This window comes from Anopheles coustani, chromosome 3 (assembly GCF_943734705.1).
Source record: "Anopheles coustani chromosome 3, idAnoCousDA_361_x.2, whole genome shotgun sequence".
NCBI lineage: Eukaryota > Metazoa > Arthropoda > Insecta > Diptera > Culicidae > Anopheles > Anopheles coustani.
This window is the reverse complement of record NC_071288.1, coordinates 95,261,022-95,279,007: the sequence shown is the minus strand read 5'-3', so window position 1 is coordinate 95,279,007 and position 17,986 is coordinate 95,261,022. Positions and strand designations below refer to the sequence as shown.

General features: G+C 40.0%; 4 protein-coding genes and 1 pseudogene across 4 annotated transcripts; all 5 read right to left on the bottom strand.

The window, feature by feature from the left end:
• Positions 1 to 748: 748 nt before the first annotated feature.
• On the bottom strand, positions 749 to 1,731 carry LOC131270108 (chymotrypsin-2-like; annotated as a pseudogene).
• A 4,613-nt stretch (positions 1,732 to 6,344) lies between these two features.
• On the bottom strand, positions 6,345 to 7,243 carry LOC131270092 (chymotrypsin-2-like). Its single transcript, XM_058272395.1, has 3 exons — positions 7,186 to 7,243; positions 6,713 to 7,119; positions 6,345 to 6,644 (listed from the first exon to the last, which is right to left on the bottom strand). The coding sequence occupies exons 1-3, from the start codon at positions 7,241 to 7,243 to the stop codon at positions 6,345 to 6,347; spliced, it is 765 nt and encodes a 254-aa protein (XP_058128378.1).
• Positions 7,244 to 8,259: 1,016 nt separating this feature from the next.
• LOC131270079 (chymotrypsin-1-like) lies at positions 8,260 to 9,179 on the bottom strand. The gene is made up of 3 exons (XM_058272394.1): positions 9,122 to 9,179; positions 8,649 to 9,055; positions 8,260 to 8,559 (listed from the first exon to the last, which is right to left on the bottom strand). Exons 1-3 carry the CDS (start codon positions 9,177 to 9,179, stop codon positions 8,260 to 8,262), a joined length of 765 nt encoding a protein of 254 aa, XP_058128377.1.
• A 2,958-nt stretch (positions 9,180 to 12,137) lies between these two features.
• Positions 12,138 to 13,022, bottom strand: LOC131270062 (chymotrypsin-2-like). The gene is made up of 3 exons (XM_058272393.1): positions 12,965 to 13,022; positions 12,497 to 12,903; positions 12,138 to 12,431 (listed from the first exon to the last, which is right to left on the bottom strand). Exons 1-3 carry the CDS (start codon positions 13,020 to 13,022, stop codon positions 12,138 to 12,140), a joined length of 759 nt encoding a protein of 252 aa, XP_058128376.1.
• Positions 13,023 to 14,833: 1,811 nt separating this feature from the next.
• LOC131270046 (chymotrypsin-2-like) lies at positions 14,834 to 15,732 on the bottom strand. Its single transcript, XM_058272392.1, has 3 exons — positions 15,675 to 15,732; positions 15,202 to 15,608; positions 14,834 to 15,133 (listed from the first exon to the last, which is right to left on the bottom strand). The coding sequence occupies exons 1-3, from the start codon at positions 15,730 to 15,732 to the stop codon at positions 14,834 to 14,836; spliced, it is 765 nt and encodes a 254-aa protein (XP_058128375.1).
• Positions 15,733 to 17,986: the final 2,254 nt, after the last annotated feature.

Here is a 17,986-nt window from a genome sequence, read left to right as displayed (position 1 = left end):
GTTTTTACTTGTTTATGAGGCAACAACTCCTTAGAACTCATAACTCTTGGAATCTCATGTCAAATGAGCCTGTCACCCTTGTTCAGTCTTACTAAGTTTCATAGTCTCGCTCATTGTCGAACAAGCACAACTTTTCTCAGTTTTCCCAGCACTCAACTAAGGCAGGTGTTTAAAATCTAACCAATGCAGATAGAGTCCCAGCGTGCAAAATCGTCATGCTTTCTTCTTTTGTTGTTAACAATTGTCAATTAGACAGAACGAGAAAGCATGAAGATTTTGCGCGCTGGAGTAATCTACTAAACATTCCTTTTTCGCATGTCAGCCGAAAATTAGAAGATGATTTTCTTATGCAAATGAGAAAATGAGAAACATATTCATAAGTCAAATTTTTATTCGTACCATTTATAATCAAATGTATTATGAAATTTAATCCTACATGAGTTCGTCATTATCGTCAGCAGAAATGTTTTTATAATTTTAAAATATTGAAATCATCGTTTTTATTCCTTTAGATTAATACCAATGGATAGCATTGATAGATGTTTTCGGATCAAGCCTGATTACGAAACTCCGTAGATAATCAGCCATTTCCATTTAACTAACAATAAAGTCTATACGATCTTCTACCAACAACATAAAAATACAGTATTCGAGCAGAAATTTCATAAACGCTGGAATGAATATGCGAAGATAATGATGCGAAGAAATATGAAACGCCTTCAAAATGATGTCATAATGCAATATTTATTTAACAAGTTACTCGATTGTTCGTTATCATAAAATCCAATCCAGTCGTAATCTTTATCTGATGAATCAGAATATTAAACAGCATTAGAAAGAATCCAGCTAACATACGAGGCAACCCGAGTGTAAACGTCTGGAAACGGACCTCCGCAGGGATCCTCACCCCACGATGCTACTCCATGCAATCCGCCGTTATGGACCAATGGACCGCCTGAATCTCCACTGCATATTCCTTGACCTTCTGGATTGATGATGCATATGGAGTTGGGAGAAAGCACTATGTTTCGAGTTACACCGAGTACATTATTACACTCTTCGAAAGAAATTATCTCCGTATTGAGATATTGCAGATGATTTGGAGATTCGCCACCAGTCTAAAATACATGCAATATGTTTGACGTTTATGATGCTTTCACCATTTATCCTTAAAAAATTGTGTTAATATCGTAAACTAGTTATTACCTCAAGACGACCCCATCCAGAAACAACGGCCTGACCACTTTCTGCATAATGTGCAGCAATTGGCATCGGCTGCACCGCCGCGTTATAAGTGATATCAGGGCTCACTCTCAGCAGACTAATATCGTGTACCAAAGTATCATCATTGTATTCTGGATGGTTGATGACCCGAACCACATCGTGTGTAACACCTCCATTGTCTTTGAAAATGGATCCCACCACTACAAACTTCGTAACTGTTCCGTCCGGGTCACAGTGAGCAGCCGACAAAATGTAACAGTTGTTGATGATCGTACCGCCACAGAAATGAAACATGGTATCATCCCTTAAAGACGCTTGGTACGGAAACTGGTTCGGTGCCGCATCTTGACCGCCTACGATGCGTCCAGAATGACTATCGGGAACCTTAACTAGGAAGATAAAGAGTGTGTTAAAAACTCACTACTAAACGATTCTATAAGATTACTCACTCCACCCGAGAGCCGAAGTGGCCAAGCCGATGGCGATCAGAATGCTTAGACGAAACATTTTCTTGAACCGGCTTTCGATTGAATGACTTCCTTGCTACCAGAGGTTCCTTTTATATGTCTCTTGTGTCTTGGAGACATTGTATTGCAAAAACTTGGACAATCACACATTTCCTACAAGTAGCAATTGTTCTTAATCGATCAAATTTCCAGGAATCGGCACCCCATTTCGTTATGTCACCCAAGTCACGTGCACTAAAGGATCGGGGTTGGATCAAATCAATCTAGGTTATCTCCATGCTATATGACAGTGACAACCTCGATGATCAACAACGCTAACTACGTTTGCCCCGATTTGAACATCGTTCATAGATAAAAAGCAAATGAATTTTATACCCCAACTGTAGTAATTAATCGTAGTCTGCTTAATTTTAAGACTTTATTGTTATTTTTATTGAAAGTTTGTTATGTTTATTAATCATTAGCAAAGACAGTTAAGATTCATGTTGCTCATCTAAAGCGACTTGCATCATTACGAACTCCTCATTTTTAACCCCCAAACCTTTTAAGTCTTTATAACTGTACGGTACCTAGCCTAAATGTTACGGTTTTCTTCTTTGCTATCATAACGACCGTCTACGGACATGCCTGCTCCATTAAAGGCTTACTAGTCTTGTTCCCTTTCTGTACGTGGATAGTCCGCCCTCTCGTAGAGGGCTGTGATGAATAGTTTAACAACCATTCGGCTGGTTCTTGGTTAAAATATGCGTTTCTTTACTTATACAGTCCGAAATGCCAATGCTTCAACTGAATCCAGATTGTTCAGTTAGTTTTAACTGAGCATTGGATAAATTTTCCATTGTCTAGGGAAAAATGATCCAACCACCACAAATTTCGTCATGCCCGCCTGCAAATCAGCTATGATTCGTGCCCGTCTGCCTTAAAGACGCTTGGAATGGAAATTAGTTAGGTGCCCCATCTTGACCCCCGGGATATTTTTTGGGACCTTAACTAAAAAGTATAGATAAAAAGTGTTATGACTTCTATGAGACTACTTACTACACCTGTGAGCCGAAGTGGCCAAGCCGATGGCGATCAGAAGGCTCAGACGATACATTTTCTTGAACCGGCTTTCGATTGAATGACTTCCTTGCTGCTAGAGGCTCCTTTTATATGCCTTTGTGCTTTGACGACATTTTATTGAAAAAGCTCGGACAATCACACATTTCCTATACGTAGAGCCTGTTATCAATTGAAATAATTTCTAGGAAATTGCATTCCGTCACCTAATGTTACGTGCAAAAGTCACGTGCACTAAGGAATCGGTGCTAGGATCAAATCAATTTAGGTTATCTCAATGCTATATGACAGTGGCACCAATGATGTACGACACTTCTTTCGCCGTGATTTGAACATTTTCCTAGAAATGATTGCTGAGGTTTTTAGTCGATCGTTTTCTAGTCAAACTGCTAAAAAACCTCATGGTGTAGTTCTGAGAAATAGTTTTCTTATTTGTATTACTTTCTTGAGTCTGTATTCTGTATCGATTACTAATAAACAATACATATAAGGTCTTATAACTGATAATGAACTTAGATATTATGGCATTTTGAAAAACAGAAAAAGCATTCTTTAGCTCGAAGGTACCATCTGGTTCTGGCACAAAATTTTAATTTTTTAAAGTTTAGAATTTTTGCAAGCAGTTCGTGTTGATAGCTTGGCCAACTCCATGATGACGGTCTAACAGTATTAAAAACTAGATATGAAAACTCTATTGCTTGACTTTTAGAACTGCTATAAAGGAACCTGTTGGGGCCTTTACTTTGTAGACCAATCATTGATTAGATTAGAGATTGATAGACCCCTTATTGCATACTATGTCTGACTTTAACGTCGTTGGCCACGTGATTGCCACAACACATCCTCTGTCAGTTTCCGTTCTCATCTCTAGTATAGCGCTTCCTCTGGTATATTGTAAACGTTATCCCCTAAAGGGTACTTCATTATCGCCAGCAGGATTGATATAGTAATTTAGTAGTTTAAAAATAATTATTTGTGGTCTTAAAGAATAACGCCGGCGAGAGCGGACTGTGGCTGATAGATATGTCTAGAAACTTCGTTAAATATTTTATGATGTTAGCATTCGTTCGGTATAGAGGAGAGAGAAACAAAATCTAAGCTAATAATTTAAAGCTTAAGCTTAAAATTTAAATAAACACGCTTATGCTGCTCATCTACGTTTACATTATAACGTTTAGAAAGTAATGTAAAGCTCGTTTAAAATTTTATTTTATGCAATGTTTATTTGACAAATATCTTAACTATACGTTTTCATAAAATCCAATAAAGCCGTGCTCATTTTCTTATAATTCTGTTCCTTAAACAGCATTGGCAAGAATCCAGGTGACATAGGAAGCAACCCGAGTGTACACGTCAGGACGCGGAGCTCCGCAGATTGATGGTGCATATGGTGGCGTTGTATACTGTATACGAGCCCGTCAATCCTGACCAGGCATCGTAACAATCTTCAAAGGAGATTATATCCGTATTGAGGAACTGAAGATGATTTCGAGAGTCACCCCCAGCCTGAAAGAGAGTAGTAAAGAAGATGTTATCAGCCTTACACTTGTACATTTACCTTCATTTATCTTTACCTCAAGGTGGCCCCATCCAGAATAAACGGCCGGACCCCTCTCTGCATAATGTGCAGCAATTGGCATCGGTTGCACCGCCTCGTTATAGGTGATGTATGGGCTCACCTTCACCAGCTCGATATCGTTTACCAAAGTATCATGATTGTAATCTGGATGTGTGCTGACTCGAACCACATCGTGTGTAACACCTCCATCGTCCAGGAAAATCGATCCCACCACTACAAATTTAGTATAATTTGTATCCACGTCACAGTGAGCCGCCGACAAAATATAACAGTTGTTGATGATCGTGAATACTCAGAATGCTCAGACGAAACATTTTATTGAACCGGCTTTCGATTGAATGACTTCCTTGCAGCCAGAGATTCCTTTTATATGTCTCTTGTGTCTTGGCAACATTGTATTGCAATAGCTCGGACACATTTCCTACATGTAGAGCGACATCTTCGACGTACTACAATGTTAACTACATTCGCCCCGATTTGAACTTTTTCTATGAAGTGAACGCCGAGTTTATTGTTTGTAGATAAGCAGCGAATGAATCTTGTGTCCCAACTGTAGTAATCTTAGTCTGCTTAATTTTAAGAATTTATTTTTATTCCCATTTTATTTTTCATTTATATTTTTTATGTTTTATCTCGCTTCCCCTACTTGTAATAATTTGATTCGCTTGCTAAAACTATATGATTCTCTGAGACGAAACATACAAATTAATAGCCCGGTCCTTAGGTAATACAGGATACGCTCTGCGCAAACGGATGCCTCGCGCGCCCTTATGTCGATCCCAAGTCGAAGAGTGTGATCGTTGGATGCTGCACATTGACCCCGATGGATACCAGGCGCCCACATTAACTGATAACGGCTTCTGTTTTTAGTGAAAAACCCAAGGCTTACCCATCTGATCAAGTCCCATTACAACATTATTAATCATTAACAAAGACTGTTAAGACTCAATTAGCTCATCTAAAATAATTTGATTCATTACAAAAAACTCAATTCTCACAATTTTGAACTATGTACTACCTCTTGCATTGCTTTTTTTTTAGTGACCGGCATTGTAAAATGCCTACCTTGGTTTTATTTTTTATGACAATTGACGATTTGATGCAAGACTGAAAGATAGAGTTGCAAATCGACAAAATAGAAACATGTCTATCCGACTAATTCCTACCCGTCATACTCTTTATCATGGCTTTCGCCAAATATAACCCTAAAATAGAAAGCTATTAGGCAAGTTCCTTGCTATTTCGTTTTGATAATTGAAATATTATCGTTTGTGTTCCCAGAGATTATAGTCGATCAAACCCGCCTGCGCGTGATGGATATTTTTGGATCGAGTCTGATTACGATCGTAGCGAAGAAGATTGTATGCTTCGAGGCTACTTTGATTGTAAAATTATGTCCATGCGAAGAAAAGAAAAAATTAAAAAAGTTACAAAAGCTAATTTAGTAAAAAAGGATCTTAGCTGAATTGTGGCAGGGATTTAATGAGCAAGTAGGATTCATTTCGAATGTTTAAACTTGAAACTCCAAATAAAACATTCGAAGCTGGTCATCCACATTCCAATTTTACTGATTATATTCTTCAAAACTCAAAATTGAGCAATAATAACAAAATTCAATGATTATTTACTTTTCAATATGCAATGTTTATTACTTATTCAAACATGTTTTCCTAAAATCGTGGAACGCCGTGACCAATTTCTTATAATTCAGAATTTTAACACATTCTCGTTCAGATACACGCATAGGTGTAATGGCTCCGCATCGGTTTGCATCCGATCACATCATTTTGGTATGCTGTTAACGCTGTCTCCTGACATGCGCCACAGCTTACTGGGTGTAAACAAACATCAAATGGAGTGTAAAAGAATTTTACAAGGCGCATTGCTGTTCTACGTAAAATCGATTAAAGATTGGAAAAGAATGATTAAACAAGGCGGCCAGATACGGAGGAACTGGTGTAATCGCGCCGGTCGTAAAGCGTTGCAACACCTTGAATTGTACGGACATTAAAGTGTTAAACAGCATTGGCAAGAATCCAGCTGACATAGAATGCAACCCGAGTGTTAACGTCAGGACGTCCATCTCCGCATTCAATTGAACCCCATGAGACTACACCGTGTAGTCCTCCGTTGTGCACCAGTGGGCCACCCGAATCTCCCTGACAAGCCCCTTGACCAGCCGGATTGGTGGTGCATATGGTGGTGTTGAAAATTTCAAAAGAGTGTGGATCTCCATAGTAGGCATCGTAACAATCTTCAAAAGAGATAATCTCCGTGTTGAGGAATTGAAGATGATTTGGAGAGGGTCCCCCAGTCTGAAAAAGAGAAGTATAGAAGATGGTTTCAGTCTTTTACTCCTATATTTACCTTCATTTATATTTACCACAAGGTGGCCCCACCCAGAAACAACGGCCGGACCACTCTCTGCATAGTGTGCAGCAATCGGCATCGGCTGCACCGCCGCGTTATAAGTGATGTAGGGGCTCACTTTCACCAGATTGATATCGTGTTCCCCAGTAACATCACTGAAATTCGGATGGTTGATGACCCGAACCACTTCGTGTGTAGCACCTCCATTGTCAAGTAAAATTGAACCCACCACTACAAATTTCGTATCTGTTCCATCCGGGTCACAGTGAGCCGCCGACAAAATATAGCAGTTGTTGATAATCGTGCCGCCACAGAAATGACCCATGTTAGCATCCCTTAAAGACGCTTGGTACGGAAACTGGTTCGGTGCCGCATCTTGACCACCTACGATGCGTCCAGGATAATTATCGGGAACCTTAACTAGAAAGTGTAGATAAAGAGTGTGATAAAAACTCACAACTAGATGACTTCTGTGAGACTACTTACTCCACCCGAGAGCCGAAGTGGCCAAGCCGATGGCGATCAGAATGCTCAGACGAAACATTTCCTTGAACCGACTTTCGATTGAATGACTGTCTTGCTGCTAGAGATTCCTTTTATATGGTCTTTTTTTTTGTCAACATTTTATTGAAAAAGCTCGGACACATATTTTCTACACGTAGAGCTTATTGTCAATAGGGCGTATTTCCAGGAAATTGCACTCCATCACCTAATTTTGCACTAAAGAACCGGTGATGGATCAAATCAATGTAGGTTATCTCCATGCTATATGACAGTAACACCTATGATGTACTGTACTTCTTTCGCTGTGATTGGGACATGTTCCTCGAAATGATGGCCTATGTTAACATTTGTAGGTTAAAGGAATAATTTAGCTTAGATCAAACCGTACTAAGCTATTTCTGCTAAATTTTAAGCGTTTTTTCGTTCTTCTGAAAATAATAACTATTTACTACTGATCAAAAATGACTTTTAAACCTCAGTAGACTCATAGTTTTATCATAACTGTAATTTATATTTTAACAATAATCTTAATTTCCACCTACAAACCTTTTAACTCATACAATTCAAACCATGTACAACATAAATGTGCTAGATATGACGGAATTTTGGAAAATTGAACGAATAGTCCGTTAAATAGAAGGTTTTTATTGTCAGATCGTCAGAGTCTTTATTGGAAGTTTTGAATAGTTTAAGCCGTAACATAAGTTTGCGCTAAAATGTAGAGTGGCAGATTATGGTGTGTGAACAGCTCCTCGACAGACTACCAAAGGTCTTAAGAATACGTTTTAGTACAGTCATTTTTGATAACATTTGTTTATAATTTTTTTAACCTGGTAAAGGCTAAGATTCCACAGAACTAATTTTTGTATTACAAATACAGTATTCAAGCAGGAATTTCATAAACGCAATTTCATTGATGTAACAGCAACGTACACTAAGAAATGTTAAACACCTCCAAAATTATGTTATAATGCAATATTTATTTAACAAGTTACTCGAATGTTCGTTATCATAAAATCCAATCCAGTCGTGATCTTTATCTAATGGTTCAGAATATTAAACAGCATTTGCAAGAATCCAGCTTACATACGAGGCTACTCGAACGTACACGTCGGGATTCGGACCTCCGCAGGGCATTCTAACCCACGATGCTACTCCATGCAATCCTCCGTTATGGACCAATGGACCACCTGAATCTCCCTGGCACATTCCTTGACCTTCTGGATTGATGATGCATATGGAGTTGGGGGAAAGCACTATGTTTCGTCGATTGAAACCGAGCATATCTGCACACTCTTCGAAAGAAATTATCTCCGTATTGACGAATTGCAAATGATTTGGAGAGTCGCCACCAGCCTAAAATACATACAATATGTTTGTCGTTTATGATACTTTCACCATTTATGCTTTACAGAAATGTATCGTTATCATAATTTAGTTATTACCTCGAGTGCGCCCCATCCAGAAATAACACCCTCTCCACTTTCTGCGTAATGTGCAGCAATCGGCATCGGTTGCACCGCCGCGCTATAGGTGATGTATGGGCTCACTCTCACCAGATTGATATCATGTGCCAAAGTATCATCATTGTATTCTGGATGGTTGATGACCCGAAGCACATCGTGTGTATCACCTCCATCGTCTAGGAAAACTGATCCCACCACTACAAATTTCGTAACGTTTGCATACGGGTCACAGTGTGCCGCCGACAAAATGTAACAGTTGTTGATGATCGTGCCACCACAGAAATGACCCATGGAAGCGCCCCTTAAAGACGCTTGGTACGGAAACTGGTTCGGTGCCGCATCTTGACCGCCTACGATGCGTCCAGGATAATTATCGGGAACCTTAACTAGGAAGTGTAGATAAAGAGTGAATTAAAAACCCCCAAATAGAAGACTTCTATGAGACTACTTACTCCACCCGAGAGCCGAAGTGGCCAAGCCGATGGCGATCAGAATGCTCAGACGAAACATTTTCTTGAACTGGCTTTCGATTGAATGACTTCCTTGCTGCAAGAGATTCCTTATATATGCTCTAGTGTCTTGACATTGTATTTGAAAAAGATCGGACACATTTTTTACACGTAGAACCTGTTGTCAATAGGGCGAATTTCCAGGAAATTGCACCCCATCACCTAGCAGTTGCACAACTCACATGCACTAAAGAATCGGTGCTAGGATCAAATCAATCTAGGTTATCTCAACGCTATATGGCACCGATGTTCGACAGTTCTTTCGCAGTTATTTGAACATTTTCCTCGAAATAACCACTGACGATAACATTACTAGATATAAGGAATAATGTAGCTCTGCCTTAGTCGTACGAATAAAACTAATTTAATAAAACTAAGATCTATTCATTACTAATCAAAATTGATTGTTAAAACAAGTTCGGCATAGAAGTATGTTAACAGTAATTTATATTTTAATAATAATCTCAATTTCAACCCTTTACACTCATACAATTGTACAAACCATTTACAACATAAAAGTGTAGAAACTATCCTGAAAATAGAATAAAAAGTCTGTTGACTCGAAGGTATTGATGAAGTTTTTATTGGAACATTTGAATAGTCTAAGCCGTAACATACGTTTGCACTAAAATGTAGGGTATCAGTTCATGGTGTGTTACCAACTCCACGACTGACTGAAAAAGAATTTTAAGAATACATTTTAATACAGTCATTTTTGATAACATTTCTTTAGGAGGTAAGGGGGTGCCCATGGCGCAGCGGAAGCACGAGGAAACACCACGCCACAGGTGTGGAATCGAATCTCGAGTCTGGCACCCCCCGGTATTACGAACGGCTGACCACCGATCTATAATATACCGTCTTTCGATCACAAAAACTCTCTTCGGAGAGAGGCCTTGTTCCACTAGGGGATGTCGTGCCAAATACAAAGAAAAGACTAAATTCCAAAGAACTAATTTTTTTAAATACTTTCTTTTATGTCGAGTTTTTACTTGTTTATGGGGCAACAACTCCTTACAACTCATAACTCTTGGCATCTTATGTCGAATAAGCCTGTCGCCTTGGTTTAGTCATTCTTTGTTTGATAGTCTCGCTATCGTAGTCAACTAAACCTTCCCTTGTCGTATGTCAGACAGAAATTAGAAGTTGAATTGTTTGTGCGAATAAAAAAAACGAAAAACATCAACCACTCCAATATTAACTCCCCTTCCTTGCTTGCGGCTATGCTTCATTCTACCAACTCTACGAGCGTCTGGATTGACGATACATACAGTTGGTGGAAAGCACTATGTTTCGAGTAACACCGAGTACATTCCAAACTGGCGATTTTTGTCTCGTTATCATATCGTTACCATCTCGTTTGTTAATTTTCGATCTCCATAACGAGACAAAGTGTCCAAAAAAGGGGTGGGGATGCAACATTCAATCGGTTAAATTGTGGTGGTGTTAGTGCCAAACAGAGGTTACGAATGTGTGCGTGCTATTTCACCATAATGGCACGCACACAACTATATAATCCATTTCGGATGTCAAATGAGACGGAGAAGACGGTGTTGTATTCTGCCCGAGCCGCCAACGCAGAAATTTTTATTTTTCGTAGAATTCCTCCGTTTCTTCAACATTCTGCTCTCCCAAGGGCGGCTTCTTCCTCCGGTGTTATTTCTGTTGAACGAAACAAACCAAGGAATAGAATTAGTGAATCGCTGTTATAAATGGTTATGATTTTGCACTACCACTTTGTTTACTTACCGATTCTAAGATCCGGCCAACGCATTCGCCTGACACTGTTCCCGACTTGTTGATGGATCCTATTAGTTTCCGTTTAGGTGCCATGAACATTGAAAATTCAACACACTTTTGCGGAAGGTACAACACTTTACACTTTCTCACTCGACTGTTCTAGCGCTGGATGTTTCGAAGACTGAAAACTTCATCGCGTCGCGATTGGCAGTTGGTGCGTGATGGCATGCATACAGACGACCTTTTTTATTCTCTACATGATTGACCGACATAAAGTGCACCAACACACATTCGGGTTGCTGTGCAGTGTGGGAATGCTACACGATCGGCTCCGCTATTGTAATGTGTCAGACTGAAAGGGAAGATGTGAAAGGGCAGATGTGACTTCTCCCCTAGCACACCGGTTCATCATTAGAACGAGAAGGAAGACAAAGTGTGCAAGAGAAAGCTGACAGTTCTAGACTCGCGGGGGTAGGAATCTGTAGAAACGGGGCAATGTTGCATGTCGCCGTCAGTTGGGTTATCACACTCTTCGAAAGAAGTTATCTCTATGTTGAGACATTTCAGATGATTTAGAGAGCCGCCACCAGCCTAAAATACTGGTGGTTCGTTCGTTTATGATACATTCACCTTTTATGCTTCAACAAATTGTGTTGTTATTGTAAACAAATTATTACCTCCGTATATCCCCGTTTTCGAGCAAACGTCCTACTTCATCCTACTCACCATACAAAACTGCTTGATATTTGTTTCGTGTAGGACGTTTTTGAGGACAATTTGCTCGAAATCGCCTAACGAGTTGCCGTAACTACATGATAGCAGCAAAAAAAAATTAACATTCTGTCAACCGGGACCCTTTCTGCATAATTTGCAGCAATTGGCATCGGCTGAAATTAAAATAGTTTATAAATAATTAATAGTTATTGAAAATAGTTTCCGTGCAACAGCTGTTCGTGATAAATAAGGTATTGATGTACTTATCTGAAAAAAAGAATTATTTCTAATGCTAACCAGTCACGCCTTTTACCAAGTGAAATGTAAAATAAAACCCAATGAAATTACACCATTATCTTTCTTTTGGAATTAAAAATACATTACATAATTCGATCAAGTATTTCATAAAGCAAGTACAGCTAACATTCAAAGCTTGAAACAGGGTGTTGAAATATTTTTATATAGCACCATTTATTTTAATGAACATGTGTTACGCTAGAGGTGCTTAAACTGCGTTAGCAAGAATCCAGCTGACAAAATAGGCCACCCGAGCATAAACATTGGGACGAGCAGTACCACATGGTCTTGGCCCCCAAGAAACTACTCCATGTAGTCCTCCGTTATATACCATTGGGCCACCCGAATCTCCCCCACAAGTTCCTTCACCTTCTGGATTGTAAGCACATATGTTTGATTCCAATACTGGAAAATTCCCTCCTTCATATGCTTCAGCACACTCTTCATTTGAAATTATCCCTGTGGGCAGGAATTGAAGATGATTTGGAGCGGGGCCATCCGTCTAAAAAAATGCATCAAATTAGACATTTGTCATTTACTCGAATAATTACTTTCATCAGCCATTACCTCAGTACTTCCCCATCCAGAAACGATGCCATCACCACTCTCAGCAAAATGTGCAGCAATCGGCATCGGTTGCACCGCCGCGGTATAAGTGATGTATGGGCTCACCCTCATCAGATTGATATCGTTTTCCAAAGTATCATCATTGTAATCTGGATGGTTGATGACCCGAACCACTTCGTGTGTAACACCTCCATTGTCCAGGAAAATGGATCCCACCACTACAAACTTCGTATCTGTACCATCCGGGTCACAGTGAGCCGCCGACAAGATATAACAGTTGTTGATGATCGTTCCGCCACAGAAATGACCCATGTTAGCATCCCTTAAAGACGCTTGATACGGAAACTGGTTCGGTGCCGCATTTTGACCACCTACGATGCGTCCAGAATGACTATCGGGAACCTTAACTATGAAGATAAAGAGTGTGATAAAAACTCACAACTAAACGACTTCTATCAGACTACTTACTAGACCCGAGAGCCGAAGTGGCTAAGCCGATGGCGATCAGAATGCTCACACGAAACATTTTCTTGAACCGACTCTTGATTGAATGACTTCCTTGCTAGCCGAGATTCCTTTTATATGTCTCTTGTGAATCGAGCAATGTCTTGACGACATTGTACTGAAAATTCGTATCCAAAACACACATTTCCTACAAGTAGCAATTATTCTCAATCGGTCAAATTTCCAGGAAATGGCTTCCCATTGCCATATGTCACCCAACTCACGTGCGCTAAAGAATCGGTGCTGGATCAAATCAATCTAGGTTATCTCCATGCAATATGACAGTGACATCTTCGATAATCGACAATGCAAACTACGTTCCCCATATTTGAACATATTTGAACATCGTTTATAGATAACAAGCAAATGAATCTTGTGCCCCAACTGTAGTAATCTTAATCTGCTTTTTGTTATAAATTTATTGTTATTCTTGGGAAAGTTTTATATGTTTATTAATCATTAACAAATACTCTTGAGACTCATTTAGTTCATCTAAAGTAACTTGCTTCATTACAAAAATCTCAATTTCAACCCTTTAACCTCTTAACTCCTACAATTTAAACCATCTACTACTTTTTGTATACGGAACTGTTACGCCGATTGCCGCGTCTAATTTGCAACGTTTTCCAGGAAGCAATTGGCATAAAAGTTGAGTAGTATGGCTGAGTAATGTAGTAATAAAAGAGCACCAACATAATAGCCGAGGATCATGGCATGGACGACGGTATGGAGCGGTAATGAATGTATATCGCCTTCCAAAGTATAAACATTATAATGACCCGAATCACATCGTGTGCAACATCCCCATTGACTAGGAAGAATGATACCACCACCACAAATTTCGTCATTCCCGCCTGCCTTAAAGTCGCTTGGAATGGAAATTAGTTAGGTGCCTCATCTTAACCACCTACGATGCGCCCTGGATAACTGTCAGGAACCTTATCTATGAAGATAAAAATTATGTTAAAAACTCACAAACACTTGATTACTTCTATGAAACTACTTACTCCACCAGAGAGCCGAAGTGGCCACACCAATGGCGATCAGAATGCTCAGGCGAAACATTTTCTTGAACCGGCTTTCGATCTAATGACTTTCTTACTGCTAGAGATTCCTTTTATATACACTTGTGGCTTGGCGACATTTTATTGAAAAAACTCGGACACTCACACATTTCCTATACGTAGAGGCTGTTATCAATTGAAAGAATTTCTAGGAAATTGCACCCCATCACCCGATGTTGCACAACTCACGTGCACTAAAGAATTGGTGAAAGGATCAAATCAATCTAGGTTATCTCATGTTATATGACATCAATGATGTACGATACCACTTTCGCAGCGATTTGGACATTTTTCATGAAACGATCACTGAGGTTGTCGTTTTCTAGACAAACTACTAAAAACCTCATGGTCTTCTTCTTCTTCTTTTTGGCGTAACGACCTCTTGGTCATGCCTGTCCGTTAAGGACTTACGAGACTTGTTTCCCTGTTGTACGTGGATAGTCAGTCCTCTCGTACAGGGGAGGGTCCGGTCTCGGTTGGGATTCGAACCCACGCCGTCGAGGTGGTATAGCTCTTGGAAAAACCTCATGGTATAGCTCTTGGAATCCTAGTCTTCTTATTTATATTACTTTCTTGAGTATGTATCCTATTTCCATCACATATAAACAATTAGGAGGAGGAGAAGGAGGATAATACAACGATTATTGTGTTCAAAAAATAATGTAAAATTCGTTTGTTTTTTTTTTGCAATGTTTATTTCGAAGTAATCCAATAAAACATACTCAGAAAATCCAATAAAGCTGTCATCATTTTATTATAAATCATAGTCTTAAACAGCATTGGTGAGAATCCAGGTGACATAGGAGGCAACCCGAGTGTACACGTCAGGACGCGGAGCTCCGCAGGGTGTCGGAACCCATGAGACTACACCGTGTAGTCCTCCGTTGTGCACCAGTGGGCCACCCGAATCTCCCTGACAAGCACCTTGACCATCCGGATTGATGGTGCATATATTACTGTTGACTATTACTAACGATTGTGTGATATCGGACCAGCGATCGTAACAATCTTCAAAAGAAATAATCTCCGTGTTGAGGAATTGCAGATGATTCGGACGGTCTCCGTCAGTCTTAAAAAGAAATGCATAGAAGATGTTATCAGTCTTTCATTCGAATAATTACATTCAATTATAATTACCTCAAGACGACCCCATCCAGAAACAACGGCCTGACCACTCTCAGCAAAATGTGCAGCAATCGGCATCGGTTGCACCGCCGCGTTATAGGTGATGTAGGGGCTCACCTTTATCAGATTGATATCGTTTTCCACAGTAACAGGATTGTAAGCTGGATGGTTGATGACTCGAATCGCATCGTGTGTAACACCTCCATTATCTTTGAAAATTGATCCCACCACTACAAACTTCGTAACTGTTCCATCCACATCACAGTGTGCCGCCGACAAAATATAACAGTTGTTGATGATCGTTCCGCCACAGAAATGAAACATGGTATCATCCCTTAAAGACGCTTGGTACGGAAACTGGTTCGGTGCCGCATCTTGACCGCCTATGATGCGTCCAGGATAATTATCGGGAACCTTAACTAGAAAGTGTAGATAAAGAGTGTGTTACAAACTCACAAATAGATGACTTCTATGAGACTACTTACTCCACCCGAGAGCCGAAGTGGCCAAGCCGATGGCGATCAGAATGCTCACACGAAACATTTTCTTGAACCGGCTTTCGATTGAATGACTTCCTTGCTACCAGAGATTCCTTTTATATGGTCTTGTGTCTTGATGAGATTGTATTGAAAAGTCATTTCCAAACACATTTCCTACAAGTACCAATTGTTCTTAATCTGTCAAATTTACAGGAATTGGTACTCCATTTCCTTATGTCACCACAACTCACGTGTACTAAAGAGTCGGTGATGGATCAAATCAATCTAGGTTATCTCCATGGTATATGACAGTGACATCTTCGATGTACGATAATGCAAACTACGCTTCCCGATTTGAACATCGTTTATAGATAAAAAGCAAATGAATCTTGTGCCCCAAATGTAGTAATTAATCTTAGTCTGCTTAGTTTTAAGAATTCATTGTTATTCTTGGGAAAGTTTTATATCTTTAGTCATCATTAGCAAGGACTCTTGAGATTCATTTAGCTCATTGAATGTAATTTGCTTCATTACAAAAACCTCAGTTTCAATCCTTGAACCTTTTTATCTCATAAATATAAACCATGTACTACCTTATGTAAATGAATGTTCGGTACCTAGCCAAGACGTTACGTTCTTCTTCTTTTTTAGCAAAACGAACGTCTACGGTGATGCCAGCTACTTGAAGGATTTACTATACTTGTTCCCTTTCTGTACATGAATAGTCAGCCCACTGTCCATGCCGCTAGGCAAAGTTCAGTTTCGGTTGGGATTCGAACCCATGCCGTCGAGGGAGCGAAACCTTTGTAAAGTACATCATTATCTCCAGCAAAAAAACAGAATTAGCATGGATTGTGTACTTCCATGAGACTACTTACTTCACCCGAGAGCCGAAGTGGCCAAGCCGAAAGTGGTGATCAGAATGCTCAGACGAAACATTTTCTTGAACTGGCTTTCGATTGAATGACTTCCTTGCAGCTAGAGATTCCTTTTATATGCACCTGTGCTTTGAAAACATTGTTTTGAAAAAGCTCGGACACATTTACTACACGTAGAGCCTGTTGTCAATTGGGAGGATTTCTAGGAAATTGCACCCCAACACGTAATGTTGCACAACTCACGTGCACTAAAGAATCGGTGAAAGGATCAAATCAATCTAGGTTATCTCAATGTTATATGACACCGGTGATGTACCATGTTACTTTCGCAGTGATTTGAACATTTTCCATGAAATGAACTCTGAGGTTATCGTTTTCTAGACAAACCACTACAAACCTCATGGTATAGCTCTTGGAATCCCAGCCTTCTTATGTGTACTACTTGCTAGAGTCTGTATTCTACATTTGTCGCTCGGAACCCATACAACTAGCAGCGCACTTAAATTTGTTGTAACGTGTGACTTAGTGGCTAACGGCGGCATCCAATACAAGGGCGATTAGTAGGTCGAATCCAGTCCACAGCACTTCATAGTTTTGCTTAGAGAGTTCCCCGCATATTGGGTTCCCCTTCATGTTGGCAGGCCCCCGCAATCCTGAAGAAACTATCTGGCTGGTCATTGCAAGGTGCGAACTAAGCTCAAGGCATTCTCCAGAGAACAAGCCGGGGGCTATTGGCCGAGCGGTTTGGTTACTGTATTCCAGCGGTAGCACCGGTTAGAAAATCGGCTCATGAGCTCTGGGGCTCTGCGCGGCGTGGGTTTCGAATCCCAACCGAGACCGGACTGGACTCCCCCACGTACAGGGGACGAGAGGACTGACTATCCATGTAAACTTAGGGAAATAGTGTCGTAGGCTCTTAAAGGGCCGGCATGACCAAACACGGTCTTTACGCCAAGACGTCCTCGTGGCCAACTTCTCCCGACGACTCGTCTCACAGATTGCGCACCCTCCTCTCTATATTCCTACATGCCGGTGTCTGCTCACCCAGAACAACCCCTTGTTGCATGAAATGTCTGACTTAAACGCCGTTGGTCACACCACATCCTTTGTCAGTTTAGGTCCTCATCTCAAGTCTACCGCTTCCTCTGAAATAATGTACATGTAAACCGTGAAAAAGTACTTACTTCATTTACGCCAGTAGGATTGATTTGAGGAGGAGGAGAGAAAAACTAAATCTAAACTAAGAATTTAAAGGTTAAGCTAAGAATTTAAATATACACGCTTATGCTGATCATCTACGTTTAGATTATTGTGTTCAAAAAGTAATGTAAAATTAGTTTAAGTTTTTGTTTTTGCAATGTTTATTTAACAAGTAACTCAACTATACGTTTTCATTAGATCCAATGAAACCGTGATCATTTTCTTATAATCCAGAATATT